This window comes from Chaetura pelagica, unplaced genomic scaffold, assembly GCF_000747805.2.
Source record: "Chaetura pelagica isolate M959 unplaced genomic scaffold, ChaPel_1.0 scaffold205, whole genome shotgun sequence".
NCBI classification, from domain to species: domain Eukaryota; kingdom Metazoa; phylum Chordata; class Aves; order Apodiformes; family Apodidae; genus Chaetura; species Chaetura pelagica.
The window spans coordinates 1,127,754-1,144,918 of record NW_009953318.1 but is presented as its reverse complement, the minus strand read 5'-3'; the positions used below and the strand labels follow the sequence as shown (position 1 = coordinate 1,144,918).

At 39.7% G+C, this 17,165-nt stretch overlaps 1 protein-coding gene across 1 annotated transcript in view; it reads left to right on the top strand.

Moving 5' to 3' along the window:
• The window catches only part of CSGALNACT2 (chondroitin sulfate N-acetylgalactosaminyltransferase 2), a 14,814-nt gene extending 3,472 nt beyond the window's left edge, over positions 1 to 11,342 (top strand). Inside the window, exons 2-7 of the mRNA XM_009998118.1 lie at positions 4,270 to 4,486; positions 5,004 to 5,105; positions 6,674 to 6,852; positions 8,195 to 8,289; positions 9,716 to 9,797; positions 10,967 to 11,342. Coding sequence (XP_009996420.1) covers positions 4,270 to 4,486; positions 5,004 to 5,105; positions 6,674 to 6,852; positions 8,195 to 8,289; positions 9,716 to 9,797; positions 10,967 to 11,259 — 968 coding nt within the window. The 3' untranslated portion in view covers positions 11,260 to 11,342. The remainder of the gene's footprint in view (positions 1 to 4,269; positions 4,487 to 5,003; positions 5,106 to 6,673; positions 6,853 to 8,194; positions 8,290 to 9,715; positions 9,798 to 10,966) is intronic.
• Positions 11,343 to 17,165: the final 5,823 nt, after the last annotated feature.

Below are 17,165 nucleotides of genomic sequence, written 5' to 3'. Positions count from 1 at the left end.
TGATGCAGGCCAGGATGCTGTTGGCCTTCTTGGCCACCTGGGCACACTGCTGGCTCATGTTCATCTAGCTGTTGACCAGGATCCCCAGGTGCTTTTCTGCTGGGCAGCTTTCTAATATTAACACAATTAAAAGCTGACCTTGAAATAAGTCTTGTTCTGCAGTTGCTCTTTGAGAAACTCTTAAGTGTTTTTTTTCTTAATATTCCTATTAGACTTAAGCATATGAGAAGCAGGACTATGCTGTTCTCCTTGGATGAAGAATATTTTTTTACTGTAAGAGTGACAGAGCACTGGAACAGGCTGCCCAGGGAGGTTGTGGAGTCTCCCTCACTGGAGACATTCAAAACCCACCTGGATGAGTTCCTGTGTGATGTACTCTAGGTGACCCTGCTCTGGCAGGGGGGTTGGACTAGATGATCTCTCGAGGTCCCTTCCAGCCCCTAAGATTCTATGAATATCTCTTTGGAGGATCAAAGTTGCAGTATTATATATTTTCACATAGTCTAGGTCTAGGACTACGGTAAACCTAACCGCTGAATCAGGCTTTCAGAGATAGTTGTGGATTAAAAATAGATTTGAGATCTGTGATTGATGATAGTGAGAAACGGGTGAGTAAGATGGGAAGAGCATAATAGTATTATGTCTGTCTGTCCACTTTCTTCAGAAGGCTGTGACATGAAGTCCTGAATAGTGGTGCATATCTCAATGAGGAGCTTCAATGGACATCTGTACTTTACTATCAATGTAACTGGATTGTTTGGGTTACATTTATGAGGATAAGGGGTTTATTTTGTCAAGAGATTAAAAGGTTTTCCATTGGGTGGACATTTTTAATTAAACCTTGGGATAGAAGCATTAGCATATTTTCAGAAGTTAATTAACAATTAGGTAATCTTTCATGAAGGTCTTGTTATTGAACGTTTACCAGAATTTGAGTGCTGCTGTTTGGGTCCATTTTTCTTGCTTCTGTGTTTCGACATGGTCAAAGGCCAGAAACTATCTTGAGATCTGAACCTCCAGGGAAGACTCCCCACCTATTCTTGGCATGTAAAAATTGTTTATCCCAATGCTGCAAGCTGAAGGTCAAAACTCTGCCAGAGTCCTTGCCATCCATAGAACAGTGTGGACTGATTGTCATGGAAACACCTTCTTTAATATGTCCTGCATAAGACCAGAAACTGGCTAGTGTCCTGGGAACTTCAAGGGAGATTTTTAATACACGCACACAAAAAGACACATATGAAAATCCATAGGCCAAACACTTTCTTGATAGCTTTCTTTGTTGTAAAACCAGTAATAGTAATTGAGGCAACAGAAGAACAGCTTTTTGGCCTTGATAATAATTGATCCTCAATATTCACAGATTTTGTTTAGTAAGAAACAGAACTTCTGCAAAAGGAGTAAAACTTAGTGGACCAGGAATAACAGTTGCTAAATTATTTCTGCTGCTTGTTACCTCTTTGCTTACAGAGCTCTGTTTTGGGTGGCAGCCAGTTTATGCTGGTTGGAAGGTGAGGTAGCAGTTTTTATTCCATGACTCAGTCCCAAGTGTTAAAAACCTAAATACATTAAGAAGTAAACCAGATGTGAGTTCTTTTTCTTTTGGTTCTCAATCCTGGCTTCTGTGTATAGAAGCTTTAATCCCATAAAAGTATTCAAATTAGTATATTACATAAGGCTTTGGCTCACAGCAAGAATAACTTGATGAGCACATACTTACTATTTAAAAGAAGTGTGGTGCTGGATTGTTTGAGATTGAGGATTGTTTAAGGTTGTTGAGATTCAAAAGTTTGGAATCTTATGTTCCAGCAATTAAATGTTGGCGAAATGCTACTTAAATTCAGACTTGCATATTAAGGCCTTTATAAAGTTACAGCAGTGCTTTTTTTGAATTTACTTTAATCTAGAAATTTTTATTCTGCACTGCAGTCTTCTGTTACAGACTGACATCTAAGCTTATCCTTCAATTAAAGATAAGCTATTGGCAAGTGTTTTTTGGCAACCTGCAAAGCTTTTAAAAACTTCACTTATGTTATAAATGGTATTTTAGTCTGTGAACAGGTATTGGATATTACATAAATATAATATACAATACTTAATACCACACGTCGCTTTGAAGCGTGTTGTGCAAATGTTGTGGTGCATCAGCTGCTCCCATAACCAAGAAGCTGTTTTAAGGATACAGAGCTGGCCTATGCTGCACAAAGGGCTGATGTGGAAAAGAATTGAGAGGGATCTAAGAACTTCTGCATTTTACAGTCAACTTTGAACTTTCATAGTTTAACTGAAACACCCTTTTCAATACTTGGCATTAATACTGGTTTGAAACTTCTATGCTTTTCCTGAGCATTAGAATTTGGTGCATATTTTATGCAGCATTGTGTTCACAAAGAAATAGATGGGGATTTCTATCTCTTAAAGGAGTGCATTGCAAAACTTTTTCCAGAGGGTAAAAAGCATTTCAGTTGAAAGCTTAGATTCAGTTGCCATTCACTTAGTGTGATGGCACCAGCTTGTTCTGCTACTCTCTGTCTCCCACAGACCCTGTGTGGTGATCATCCACATTGGCTCTCAGGTCTGCCAGTGCACATTCCCAGAAGAAAGAGCTGAATAATAGAGGGCAGTATAGGGACCTTGCTGTATAAGAGAGGCTGTTGACAGACACAGAACAGGCAGAAGGTGAACATCAGTGAATGAAACTGGATTTGGTTTGGGAAGGGAAGGTGGAGCAGAAGTACATGGAGGGAACTGGGTAGATGAAGGGGAAGGACATCTCTGTAAAGGGAGCCTGGGAGAGGAAAAAGGTTGGAGCAAAGTGGTGTATGCAGCTGTAAACTGTAAGAGGACTTCTTTCTAGTTACTGAGCTAAACAAACAAAAGCTGCTCTTTGAGGGCTGCTTTGCAAAACTAGAGTCTTCCTGATTTCAGTTGCAAAAACCACAGTTACAAAAAGGACAGTGGCAATACTAAGCATGAGACAGCGTTCCATGTCACCACAACAGGTAATCTATCTCATTTTCTATAACTTCGTCTCTGGGTAGGAGGCTAGCATAGAAATTCAGAAGTGGGACTACAGTAACTGTTTGGGAAGCTGGCTTGCAGAAGAGGTAGTTGAGGCATCCCAGTGAAGGGAAGTACACTAGTTGCATGGTGTAAAGGCTGGTCTGTTGATCACACTTTGGGATATGCAGTTGTTCATGACTTTTTCAGTGGTCTGTGGCCAGCTCAACTGAATGTTGTTTGGTTTATAGTGTAGTTTGTTTCTTCACTGTAATATACTTTTTCTTGTGGGGGCGAGAGGAGAGATGAGATGGGATGAACACATGGTAGGTCTTTTGAAGGATCTTTCCTGTCATACTCTCAGGTTAGTCTAGATACTGGATTGCCATCAGAGATCAGGTCAGTAAAAGCCACAGATGACTCTATCTTTTCCTTTGTGGTGTGAAATTAGAGAGGCTGTTGACTCAACTTACTTCCTCAATGGACCTGAAATCAACCAACCTAAATATTTGTTCTGAGTGGGACAGATTTCCCTACCCAATGAGAACAAAATGTCTCTGAGTTGGTAATCCTGTTTGTACAGAACAGTATTGTTTTCTCAGTGTTACAGCTATGTACAAACCTGCTTATGTCCTTAGAGAACCACACCTGCTGTAAAATGCCACTATCCTTATTTATGGGACAGAAACCACTGTAGCTAGTGGTCAGCAGTGAAAATAGTTTATAAGTGTTCCAGCATTTATCACATGGGTTATTTTTTTCTTTTTTTACATTATTATATTTCAGATTTTACAGGCTTTGTCAAACAAGTTACTGTGTCATCTGTTTGGCCTGCAGCTTGTGTTGATTGCTGGCCAGATGATCTCAGCTTTAACTGTGAACTAGCCTGGAGAGATTCTTACTGAAGAGCTTAAGAATAGGCAATATTACACTTCAGCTCTTTTCCCATAGCAAATAGTTGAATCCCCTTTCTCTTGGGAAGACCCAACTAATTCTGCCTGAGCAGCTGATGTAGGACCGTAAAACCTATCTAAGGGGAAGCTGGAGTCTGAAATTGTATTTCAGATCTGGTCTAAGAGGTAGGGGTGTGATTGTAATTGGTGGTGGTTTGTGGAATTTTTTTTAATTGGTTTTTAGGAAAAACCCAGAACCTTTCCCCCCAAAGCTTTATTCTTCTCTTCTTTATAGTTCTCAGGAAAAACAGTGTTTCTGAAATGCAATTGCTGGGGTCTTTTACTTTACAAATTACTTGTGTGACTTATTCTTCAGGTTACTATCGTACAGAAAGAGATAAAGGGACACAGTATGAGCTGTTTTATAAGAAGATGGATGGCATGGAATACAGGCATGTCACATTGTTCCGACCCTTTGGACCCCTCATGAAAGTGAAGAGTGAAACGGTTGATATTTCTAGATCAATGATTAACATTATTGTCCCTCTTGCTGGAAGAACTGAGGCATTTGCACAATTTATGCAAAACTTTAGGTAGGTGCATGAAATTACATAGTGAGCTATATTGCTGATTTTTGGTATTTTGTTGCCTTTTAGAAATGAATTTCTGTTCTGGTGGTTTTGTAACAGAAATAATTATTCCAACATTTTGTGCAACTGCCTTGAGATGTTTGTAATTGAACCTTATTGTATGGAGAAAATATTCCTTGTAAAAGGATTTAACTCAAACTGCTCAAAACCCCCTTTTTATGCCAGGGCCATGGTGAACCTGGTTACAGGTGATCTTGAACAGCATTTCTTTATTTCCATCATCTTTTGTGCTCCTGTTTATAAAATAAGGTGTTGGAATGAAACACACAGTATGGGAACCTTCTGATTCAAATGGGAAAGACGAGGGGAAAACTTTTTTTCTTCTGTTTAGAAGATAGTTGAAGTCTTACCAGAATACTTAGATCTGCTAATGCTTCTAAATGTAGTAGCTTTTTAAGTACCAGAAGCTTCTGTTGTATTGAAAATAATTATTAATATGAGCTTCTCTTTGTGCTTATAGAGATGTATGTATTCATCAGGATAAGCGTGTTCACCTCACAGTGGTATATTTTGGACAAGATGGGCTGTCAGAAGTAAAAAGCATCCTAGAATCTGTAGCCAGGTAAGTGTGTCAATCCAATGTCAGTCAATGCAAACAATACTGATTGGCATTTGAGATTGTTTTTAAAAAGGAGGAAATAACAAAGTTTTTTTAGTCCATTACAGGTTAATAGGAAAAGTAAACTTTATTTATAGTAACCTTTTGTTTACTGTAATGGTTTTGCATTGGCATTTTTGGTTGGCATTTTACAGCGTAAGTTGCTAAGTCTCATGAAGACTACTAAAAATCAAGTTACGGGCCAAAAAAGACTAGCAGCAGTGCCTTTGAGGTTTCTGACAGTACAAAAAACAACAGGGATGAGTTTTGCAGTGAATATTCAGTCATGCTAATAGATTGATTGGAATTAAAGTTCTTTTGAACTGGCATTTATATTTCAATAATTTATTTACTGGAGAATCAGTTTTATTTAAGGATGAGTAATGTAATCAAAGTAGGCTGGTGGGCTGCAGAGTCTACCTCTATGTACTAGGTAACTTCAAGTAGCACAGTGTAAAATTCCCAATTGTTGCTTTGTTTTTTCCTCCAGAAGGTTGGGACAGGTAATAGCATCTGTTAAGTCTGTAGTTAAGGGGCTTCTCCTCTGCCTAAGCTCTTGTGCTCGTCCCTAGCTGGGAACTTGTTACTTCTGTTAGCCAGGACAGAGCTGAGCTCCCCAGTATCCTCACCTCGCAGTGCAGGCCGAGGCTCAGCTGGATGAAGTGTCTTAGGCACAGGCGGTTGTGTCGCTGGCTTGAAAGGTGACAGAGTTGGCCTTGTGTGCACAGGCACCTTTTAAGAAGGGAGGAATGCTGCTATCTTCTCCCTGGCACTTGGCTTGCCAAGTGCCAGCTGCTGCTGTTCCTGAGGCCTTTCCGTTGCCTGCCATGTTCCCTGTGAGATGTCTTAATCTTCTCACAGCACTGAGTCAGATTCAGTGCTGTGAACACCCTGGGCATTTATTTCTTCTTAATGGTGCTACTGTTGAAAATCTTCACTGTGTTGCAAGTGTTGCCCTCTGAAGTAGACATTTAACTTTTCTGGAAAATATTCCCAGGGCAGGGTGCATTTGCAATCTCCCTTGGGTGTTCCTTCCCTCTTCTGTGATGAGTGCAGTTATGTGTGCTATGAAATAGTGAGGAGGAGCAGTAAACTGACTGGGTTATGGTGGCATCACCAGATAGTTGGGTGGTCCAGGGCTCTGGCTTTCCATTTGCGCTTTCTGATACAGTGAAGACACAGGTACTGCTTTATTAGTCAGGACATTGTAGTTTGTGGGGACAAATTTTAGATGGCATCATGATTTCAGAGAACACTTGAATTCACATCAGTTGCCAAAAGGCTTTTTCAGTCTGTCTGAATGAGTACAGGCAAAGTGAAGTTACGAAGTAAGACTGAGGACAACTTTTTACATTGTCTGAACTGTGACACTTAAAATAGGCAAGTGGAACAGTCAGTATTTCTCTTTGTGATTATATAACTTTTTTTTTTCAATTTCTGGAATTAAATTACTGTAAAATGCTGAAAAAATATACATGATCCCTTCTTCTCCCCCTAGATTTATTTTGTGTTTGTTTCTGTTTTTCCTTTAGAGAAACTGACTTCCACAATTACACGCTTGTCTCTCTGAATGAGGAATTTAACCGAGGCCGGGGACTTGACATGGGTGCCAGAGCCTGGGAAAAGGGTGAAGTTTTGATGTTCTTCTGTGATGTTGATGTTTATTTCACAGCTGAGTTCCTCAACAGTTGTCGCTTAAATGCTGAGCCTGGTATGTTCCTTTACAGTTGTTGTAATCCAGTCTTGTAATCTTGTCTGCCTTAAACTGACATGTATTAAGAATTTAGTAAACCAACTTGAATGGTGGAGCTTATTCAGTACCATGCACCTAGGAAAATGGAAAATACTCTGTTAAGAAGACCTGATAGTATTTAGAGTGAGAAATAACTTCTGCTTAGTGTAGCTTGTTTTTAGAATGTGTGGTCTTTTTTGTGCAAGTACAGTTTTCCTACTTGCTTAAGATTTGGCTGTCTAAAAGAAATGTTGAGAGTAATTGCTTTAAGAATTAGACTGCTTGTCTAATGCAGCACTTAGGGTGGAGGATGATTTTTGTTATACTGAAATCTCGAACAGATTTGGTTTGTCTTCTTAAACTTGTATGGCCAACATGCATCATGTACCAATGGTTTTCAGTAGAGCTACACAATGTGCTCCTTACAGAGACTGGACTGATGTTCCACGTTTACATGCCAGACTGAAATTTTCTGACCATTTTTCTCAAGTCTGGATGAAGCCTGCTTGTTCTACAAGCTTCTGCCAAGAAGGAGGATAAAGCTTTCTGGAGTTAACAAGTGCACTAGTTAAGATTGAATCCTGTCAAATGTTTGTTTGTTTGTGGGGTTTTTTTAATGCTTACTCTTATTCCAGATTTCTTGAAGCCAGAAATCATTTTCTTCTGATGTCAGTTTGGAATTAATAGATACTTTTTTTTTAACATAATAAACAGGCAAGAAAATCTGGTAATAGCCAGATATTTGGATTCTGTTTCTTGTTTTTTTCTTTAATTTCTGTCTGTCTCTGCAGTTTATGAAATAAGTTGTATAAATCACTTGTAAAACTTAGGAGAGTAGCATCCTGTGAGCTTTCACAAGAAAGGGAGTTTGGGCAACTGATTGATAGTTCACACTGACAGTTCATCACCTTTGCTTCAAGTGAAAATGCTTCTCACGCATTCAGAGTTCATGCCCAAACCAGTGTGCTGAGTATTGTCATGGACTGTCATTGATACCTTGCACCAGAGGCAATGCAAGAGATCCTTGAACAATACTTATCTCAGGTCTATAGTAGATATGTGTCTGGTGAACTGGTGTCACAGTATAATCAGGACATTCATGATGCTTAATGCCCTTGCACATGCTGGATGTGTACACTTCTAAATGCCTGTGCAAAGCATCAAACTTGTAAAACTTAAGCTATGCAAAGTGTTGCTTGTACTTGGGCTTTTCTTAGCTTTACCTCATACCATCCTTGCAGGGATTTTTCACTGTCATCTAATCTGATACTGTGATATATAATACTTTCTATATATATAACAATTACCTTTTGACTTCCAGGGAAAAAGGTGTTTTATCCTGTGGTATTCAGCCTTTATAATCCTGCTATTGTCTATGCCAACCAAGATATACCACCCCCTGTGGAGCAACAATTGGTAAGCAGGGTGACTTATTCTGGATAGAATTAGTCGTGCTTTTTATTAAAACAAAATTAAGTGTAACTTAATAGTCTGTTTGGGATATCTTACGGCCTTTGGCAGTGCATAGCTAAGCTGAACACTATGCTCCATTATGGGCAAAGCACTTGGAAGAAAGGTTTGTCAAGCAGTACTAAACATGTTCTTGGATAAACTCAGAGTTCTGCTAAGAGGAAAAAATGTGCTGTCAATCAAATAAAGTTGGTAGTTCTGATCTATTGCTTAATTGTGGCTTGGAAAGCCAGTATTTCATGAGGATGTGGCATAACATGGTAGCAGCTTTTGTCTTATGTTCCAAAAAATAAAGAAGTGATGAAAGGAAAAAAAACCCTAGGAATGGTGCTTAGTTAGCTTCCTTCAGTATTGGCTTCTCTTTGCTAACTACAATGGTAGATGTGTAAGTATGCTATGTATCTTGAGGTAGGCAGAGATGTTGAGTCAGTTGGTGGGCAAGTTGTACCTTGTGCAAATTGTTTCTTCTCCTTTGCTATCCAACATCTACCAGACCCATTGGCTGTTGTGCCACTAATTTTATCTTGCTTTTGAAATGAGAAACACTGAGCTTGTAGTCAAAATAACAAACAACTTAACTCTGCAAGCATTAAAGAAAAGAGGCTGAAGGAAAATTTGGGCAAGCAGAGAGAGGTACGTGCTGTATTTCTGGGTCATTGTTGCCTGAAGATGAAATGGCCACAGTCAGTGTCCAACCTGACTCTCCAGAAACTGCATAAATGAAATGGGGGTTTTGTAGCTGGGACTTACAAGGTAGACAAGCTTAGAGGAGAGAAAGAGAATGCAATACAGTCTTACTAAAAGAAAATAAAATCATAACCCCAATCCCCTCCACTGGTCACAAGGATTCTGCTAAAAGTAGTAGGGAAGCTTTTTCAAATGGTCTTGGGTAGTAACAGCTGAGAGAGGAGTGAGCTCCTGCCTGACACTCTGCTGTTAACTGACTTGAATCCAAAAACCTGATGGTGGCTGATGGCACAGGGCTCACTTCTCGTGTCATACAAGAACAGGAAGAGACAAATGTGGCCTTAAAAGCTGAGTAGGAACCGGAATATTAGGAACAGATTATATGGCAATAGGCTATCAAAAATGTAATGCTTGGTCTGAGCAGATACATAGACAAGTTAGAGGTGGTGTGGCAGAAGGTAAGTAAACATGCTAACTTTTAAATATTTGGGATTGGATGGCAAAGGGTGAACTGAATACCAGGTAATTAGGAAGTCCACATTCGTGCATGAGACTGAAATGCTTGAGGTGTTATATCCTGCGCTCAGGAAATGATTGGGAAAACTCAGATTTCTACAAAACCAAGTGCAGTGTACCTTCTTTGATATATTTTCCATTTCAGTATGATAGTGTTTTAAAATTGCAGGTACACAAGAAGGATTCTGGATTCTGGCGAGATTTTGGCTTTGGGATGACATGTCAATATCGGACAGACTTTCTGACTGTTGGTAAGATTAAACTGCAAAATAAAGGTTTTGTATGTGTTTAAAAATTGATTCTCTGTTCATACATAACAGGAATGTAATGCATTTACTTCCATTTTTTTCCCAATCCCAGCAGTCAGAATTTCTTGACAAGTTTGACTAGTTAGATAAATCAGTTTTTCTAGATTTTAATGTCCCATCTGTTGAGAGTTTGTTAAAATATTTTTAGATATATTTTTGCAGTATTTTTATCTGCAATGTTTCACTCCAGAGCTTTAAAAAATCCTTAATTTTTTTTGTACTTTGTTACTGTCTGAAGCAAATTAATCAAGTTTAAGAAACACATTTATCAAGTAAACCACTAACCTAGACAAGAAGCATTCGACTTCCTTTAAATAAACGTGAGTAGTTGAATCAGTTGTTCAAGGCTTTTGCAATATCCTTTGGCCCCCCCTCGTGGCATGCTGTGAAAACTGAGAAGAGCTTGGTGTGCTTAAATTTCAAAGATGGTCTTGAAGATAGTCTGCCAGGTGTAACATTGTAGCCTTATATGCCCTATAACAGCTTTGAGTACAGGCTGATTTTCTAATAGCACTCATACTTCTATGTGTATAGTATATGCTAAACCAAGACTTGATAATTCTGGAATTTTGAAATTGTGCATAAGTCTGGGTCCATTTTCTGTATTGCCCTAGAAAGGTAAGAGAACTTAAAATGGTGGAACAGGTTCCTTTCCTTAATCCAGCTTTTTGAGTTGTGACCTATGAAGTAGGCGTTTTTTGAGAGGGCTTTTCATATGGTGTATGACCACTTCATTTTCCAGCTGCTAAAATCCATTATGATTGCTAAAAATAACACAAAAGCAAAGCCAGTGAGGTTTTGCTATAAGTTCTCTGCAGCTGTCACATGGGATGTATGCATAATGTGATTTTGAAACACTGTCCTAAGAGACTTTCTGAAGCTAGCAGTGCATGATCTTTGTCCTGGGCATTTTCCACCACAAAGGATGCGGTGTGCTTGAAGCTCCTCTTTCTCAATTTGGCATGCTTTGGCATGGGGAATTTAGTTAATTTCTCCAGAATTTCTGGTATGTCATACCAGATTTGGTAAATATACTACACAAGGAGTGCTGGTCTTTCTGCCTTATATTAGCCTGTGTGCCAAAATAATGTTGTCTGATATTGTTTTTGTAGGGGGTTTTGACTTGGAAGTGAAAGGCTGGGGTGGTGAGGATGTTCACCTTTACAGAAAGTACTTGCATGGTGATCTTATTGTGATCAGGACACCAGTCCCTGGTCTCTTTCACCTCTGGCACGAAAAACATTGTGCAGACGAACTGACTCCAGAGCAGTATCGCATGTGTATCCAGTCCAAAGCCATGAACGAGGCCTCTCACTCACACCTTGGGATGCTGGTCTTCAGGGAGGAGATCGAGACTCACCTCCGTAAGCAGGCTTACAGGACTAACAGTGAAGCAGTGGGTTAAATGTCACCCCCCAGGATGTTGGATGACTTCAAATTCACAATGAACCAGCATCATTTTACAGCCTTAATTCAGCTTACAAATGCAGTGCCTCTCTTTTCCAGTGAAGAAGAATTAAGGGGGTTCGGTTCTTGTATTTGTTTTCCAAGTAATTTGCTGACTGATATGCTACTACCTACGTATCTTGCAAGTTCAAGCGCCTCGAATAAATTGGAAAGCATATGTAGTTCAAGGAAAGTGTCTTCAGTATTGATTGGAAAAAACAGTGGTATGTACAACTCAACACTTTTCCACACGGTACATTTCAATTCTTATCTTTGCATTATTTTAAGAATTACATTAAATAATCCTTTGTGTTTTCTTGGGTATTTCCAGTCTGTATGGCTTACTGCAGTGTGACTTTAGAAGGATACTGTACTTACACTCCACAGTAGAATCAATAGACAAGTGTGAAACAATCTCACAACGAAAGGTGTTAGGGAGATGCTGACTGGCACACCAGCTGTTCAGGTTGCTGATTTCACAGCAAGGGCTTTGTGCTGTTTTTGCTGTATTAACAGATATTCATATGGTTGAATATAGAATAATTTGTGTGAGGTGGGGAGAAATGAAAACCTTTTTCAGTGGAACTTCAGATCATATAATATAATTACACACTGCAGAAGAGACACCACCTTCTTCTCTTGATGGATCAGACAAGTTAGGAATGTTCTAGTTGGGTGTTTCTGGGTCTGGTCTATTCCCAAGTAGATGCTGCATCACAGAATCCCTTCTATAAAGTGAGCTATACTATTAAGCTTGTCTGCTATAAGTTTTTTTACTCACTCCTCTTTATTTAAAGGCCCTGCCAGTACATCTTGTTCTTGAAGTTGAGGAATCATCTTTTTATTTCCATATAAATGTATTAGAGGCCCATTTGCTATTACACCAATATTGTCCTTTAGCTTTCTTTTTGTTTTTGGCATTTTCCTGACCTGTTTTTGGAAGGCAGTCTCATGTTCTTAGCTGTTTCAGTGACTGAAAAAGCAAGTGCTGCTGCTGCTTCACACAATGCACTGCATTCCACTATTTATCCTTAAGTATCCTTAAATAGCCTTATTCCTTTTCAGTTTGAGGGCATTTTTGTTATGTTTTGTTTTCATCTGGGTTTTTTGTGTTTTGTTTATTTTTCCTAAAGCATGCATAAGCAGAGTTATGCTGATGTCTCATTAGTGCCTTGTACAATGGCACTATATCTTCGCTACTTCCCTTTTGGGTATTTTGGGATGCATAAACAGGTTAAATGCAGGCAGGTCGTTTTTTTCCATGTTGTCTTATATACTACCTTATGGCATGCCTCATTTTTAATACATTTGTTTATAGAATGAATAAGGAGAATGCTAACTGAGTGGTTAAATTATTTGCATGGTCTCTGTTGAATTCAAACATTAGTTGAAAACCCTTACCAAACCAGGTAATCAAGATCTGTTTATTAATTCAATTTGCTTCAAGAATTCTGAAGGCAACTAAATATTTAAATGGTTGATTTCTGAATAGCAGACATGCTGTGCAGATAGTTCTGGGCACTGATCCTTTTTACATGTACATAAAATTTGCCTTTATGTAACTTATTGTCGAGAACAGTGTACTGTATTGTACTTAGAGTGAAGAGAATGCATTGCAAAACATCTTGCAATTCATGTTCTCAATATAATAAATGGAATTCCTGCATTTTAGACATTGTTTTAAGCTGTTTCTTTGAAATAAGTTTTTACAGTAATATTTTACAAGGCAGATGACACATTGGATTCAAGCAATAGTATTTGCAACGAGAAGTTCAACCCAGCTCATTTTTGCATCTCAAGTGAGTATGTACAGTACCTACCCAGATCATATACAAAAGTGCAGGGTTAGTTCCCTGGACAACTTTAAACTTATACCAGATATTATCTTACTTTAAGAATATCTTGGTGGTTCCTGGAAAACATTGTAAGGTTCCAGTGAGGAAAAGACTAAATATGTTGGCATGATGATTTAGGGTAAAGATCTAAGTGGGACCATCTGCTGAGACTCCAGACTTTAAAACTTCAGCTGCTACTGTTGTCCTGGCTCTGCTGCTGAAGAGTAATGATCAAAAATGCTTCTTGCTGACACCACCACTGCCTGGCATGCACTGCAGTGGACACTGAGGTAGTACAGAGGTAGCTCAGCTCTTAGTGTCCAGCCACTACCTCAGAAGGGTCCGGCTGATACCTCAGAAGGGTCCGGCTGACCTAGTTTCCCTGTTTTGGAAACTCAGAGGACTGCCAACGCTGCGAGCCAGATCTCTTACTTTCTGCTATTTTTCCAGTGATGGTTGTGCTCATTGGCAGTGGTGAGAATAGTGTCAACTGTCTGCATCTGTGCAATCAAAAATGGTCTAATGGAAGGCAGTCAAGTCTGGAGCTGAATGCAATCAACAGGAATCACTCTTGAAAACTTGTCTTCCTTTCATCCTCCCAAAATGTGGAAGTGTATGCATTGGAGTCAAAAGGAAGTCAGAACTCTTAGAACCAGCTGATGTCAGGGTTGAGTATTGACACAAGTAGTCTGAATGACTCATGATTTGAGGACGCCTGAACTTCAAGGGCCCTTGCAGGCCTCATCTTGACTTAGTTCAGCTGCCTGCAGCAACTGCCTGAGTAAGAACATGTTGCTACGGCACACATCAGCTGGGCAGCTTCTGAGGAGCATAGACCATCACCTGCTGCATTGGCTACAAAAGCCAGAGATACTGGTATTGGTTGCGTGCTAAGTCAATGTGAGGTACTTGTAGCCCAATGATAGTAAGAAGAGCAAGAAAAATTTCAGCATAGAATCTCCTCAGATGCATTTTGCTGCTGCACAGTCCTGGACTGGGTGTGTACACTTCAGTGCCTGCATCTGCAGGCAAGATGGTTTTATTGCTAACAATCTGTGGAACATTCACAACAGGGAAATACTTGGCTGTAGTCGTGCTTTACAGGTTGTGGGGTAGCTTATTACCAACTTAGACATGGGAAATTAAATCAGTTACTTTAATTAAAAGCTGTTATTCAATATTTAGAATTTGGACTGCCAAAGAATTATTACTAATCATGTACAGCTCATGTTCCCCAATGACTTACCATTTTACCTACTCATTTGTTTCAGTTACTATATTAAAAATTATAAATAACTACCTTAAAATTACAGCTTTTAATTAAATCTTAAAATAAGGGCTTTTTTATTATAATTCTCAAGTATTTTAACTTTTTGCCTTTGGTCTAGGTTCCAGGCTTTGACTTAGTTAATAAAAAAAAAACCAAACCTAAGATTCTTCCTTTGAATAATGTTTGTCCCTTCATGAATTAATAGGTATTTTTTAAGGACTCAGTGAGCTGATAATTATTACACAGATGGATTATTTGGTCTGTTTTAACAGGGATTCCCCAGAAGAGGACAGGATGCTTTATGTAACCCTAGTAATCCCAAAATAGAGAAAAGGTTGAGACCTACAAATTGCAGAGAGAAGTTCTGTTCAGTGTACTGCTACAAAAGGTATTCAGACTTGCACAAATACATCTCAAGATCACCACCTGGTGACTGCAGTCCTACTTTGGTTCTTCTTTTTATCATTCTGTGGGGTTTTTCTGGCAAAAAGTCTTCAAAGTGCTTCACATTTCCTTGCTCTTCCACCACCGTCTGGGCAAAAGGCATAGGAAGAACCCATTTCAGGACTCAAATGTTGCAGTATCAATTACTGCTGCATTTCCACAGGAGAACTGAGCAGTTAATAAAAAACTAAATCACTGACCAGCATTAGTCAGAAAAATATATGAATCTGGAGAACTCTTTATTTTCCCTCAGTCTTTAGTATACCTAAAAAATTACATGTGCTGTATAAAAATATTATATCCTGAAAACTTGTGTGGTTCTTTTTTGACCTCTAATCCTTAGATCCCGTTTCTTGCGCTGTGCCATTACTTTCTGTGTGCTGCCTTTCCTATTAACCCAGTCTGTTGGTTTTTTTTCATATGGCTCCTCTCTCATTTTTTCCAACTTGGTACCTTAAGGTCTTCAGCCTTTGCTAAACTCCAGGGTTGGATCTTTGGCAGCATGGGAGCCTTTGGAGGGCCCAGCTGTCAGAGTGGCAGTGGGACTGGGCAGTGATGGCAATGGTAAGGGAGAGCCCAGCAGCCAGACCTGCCAGCAAGGCAGGAGCTGCCATTTACCAGTTCTGAGAGCTGTCTTTAAACCATAAGGGACTCCGTTTATGAACTCAGTACTACATATTAGGCTTTTATTTCTGTGTTTGTTGTAATGTTTTACACTGAAATACAGGAAATTGTAAGGGCAACGTGAAGCTTATGGCAGAGTAGACATTGAAGACCATCACCCATACCCAGTGTGTGACTGCACACCACTGCTTCTGCTCTGGAACACAACTAGAACAGAAACAGTAGGATATACCTTTGTTAAAAAGGGAGTGTACAAGTGATTTCAGTTACCTAAGTGTATTGAACTTCCAATTGCATTTTGACATAACCACACTGTGATACCAGTGCATGTGTTTGAATACAGCTGTGATGCTGTTTTCCCATTACTGCTGTGTTCTGTAATACAGGGAAGGGTTGCTGTCCCAGTAAAACATGTAAGTCTTCCTTGAAGGTGTTTCCTAATCTCATCCAATAAAATAAGTTAGTCAATTTCAAAGATTCAAATCTCTAGCTTGAATAATAAAATCTATTCTGTGTGTTGCTGTAGGCATAAATCTGGCTAAGTGGCTGGAAAATGTTAGCTAAGTGTCTAGTCTCAAGCTTTTAACTGCTGTTGGGGGCCTGCAGAGGTAACATTATCCCTGCGTGGATCTGCAGCCGTGTGCTGCCCTTCCAGCTGCGGCCCCTGCTTGAGGCCAGCTGCAGGCTGGGTGGCTGGAGGCTGCCAGCTTGGCATCCCCGCAGGGAAGCTTCCAGGAGCTGGTGTGTGTCCCATGGCAGCTGCCAGCTGCCCAGCCTTCTTGGGAGCTTTGATCTGAGTTTGCTCTCTACTTTAGCAGCAAACACAGAACTGAGTTATTTGAGGCAGAAGTTAAACTGAGGGGTGTCTCCAACCACAGAACAAGTTGGATAATTATTAATGCTTCAGTGTTGATGCTGAGTTCATGTTTTTGCTGGTCACCTCTGGCCTGATGTGGTGCAGAAGCCAAACCCATCAGCTAGAAGGGCCAAGGATTTTTTTTTTTTTTTTGAGCCACTGGTGGTTTCTGGAGAACAGGGTAACAGCAAGGTTTTTATCAGTGCTCTTGGGTCATTGTCAAATGTTACGGCTCTGACCGACACAGCTGCAGTGCCAGGAATGGGTGTTTGCTGAGCACTAACCATCAGGGGCTTAGCAGAGGAGACCTGCCCTTGGCTTTCCCAAGGCATTATTTGCCTGCTGAGGGAGAATAAAGCCCATGCTGTTCATCTTGGCCTGCCTGCTAACAGGGCGTTGCACAGATAAAGGAAAATATTGTGCTTTGGAGTCAGAGTCAGCTGTCTGCCCGTGGTCAGCGCTCAGGTTACGTGACTGGGTGTTGAGCCATGTCCTTGTGTTTTGACAGATGCTGTTTATATAATGCACTGTTTCCCTTTTTTAATCTGTACTCCTGTGTAAAAAGACAGCTGTGTTTTCCTGGAGGAGTCACTGCATTTTCATGTTAGAATAATGAATAGAGTAGCACTTGTTTAAATAAGAACACACTCCACTCAATTGAGAAGTAATTATTTAGGTCTTTTTAGGTGCTGTATGCTATATGCATTAACTAACTTTTTCCAAGGAACTTGTAATCTGTGGAGGGAAAGGGAAGTGTTCTTGATTAAGGGAAGTCAAAATGAGTTACTTTTGGGTACACTTTTTAGACCCTTTACAGAAATCAATTCAGGTCATGC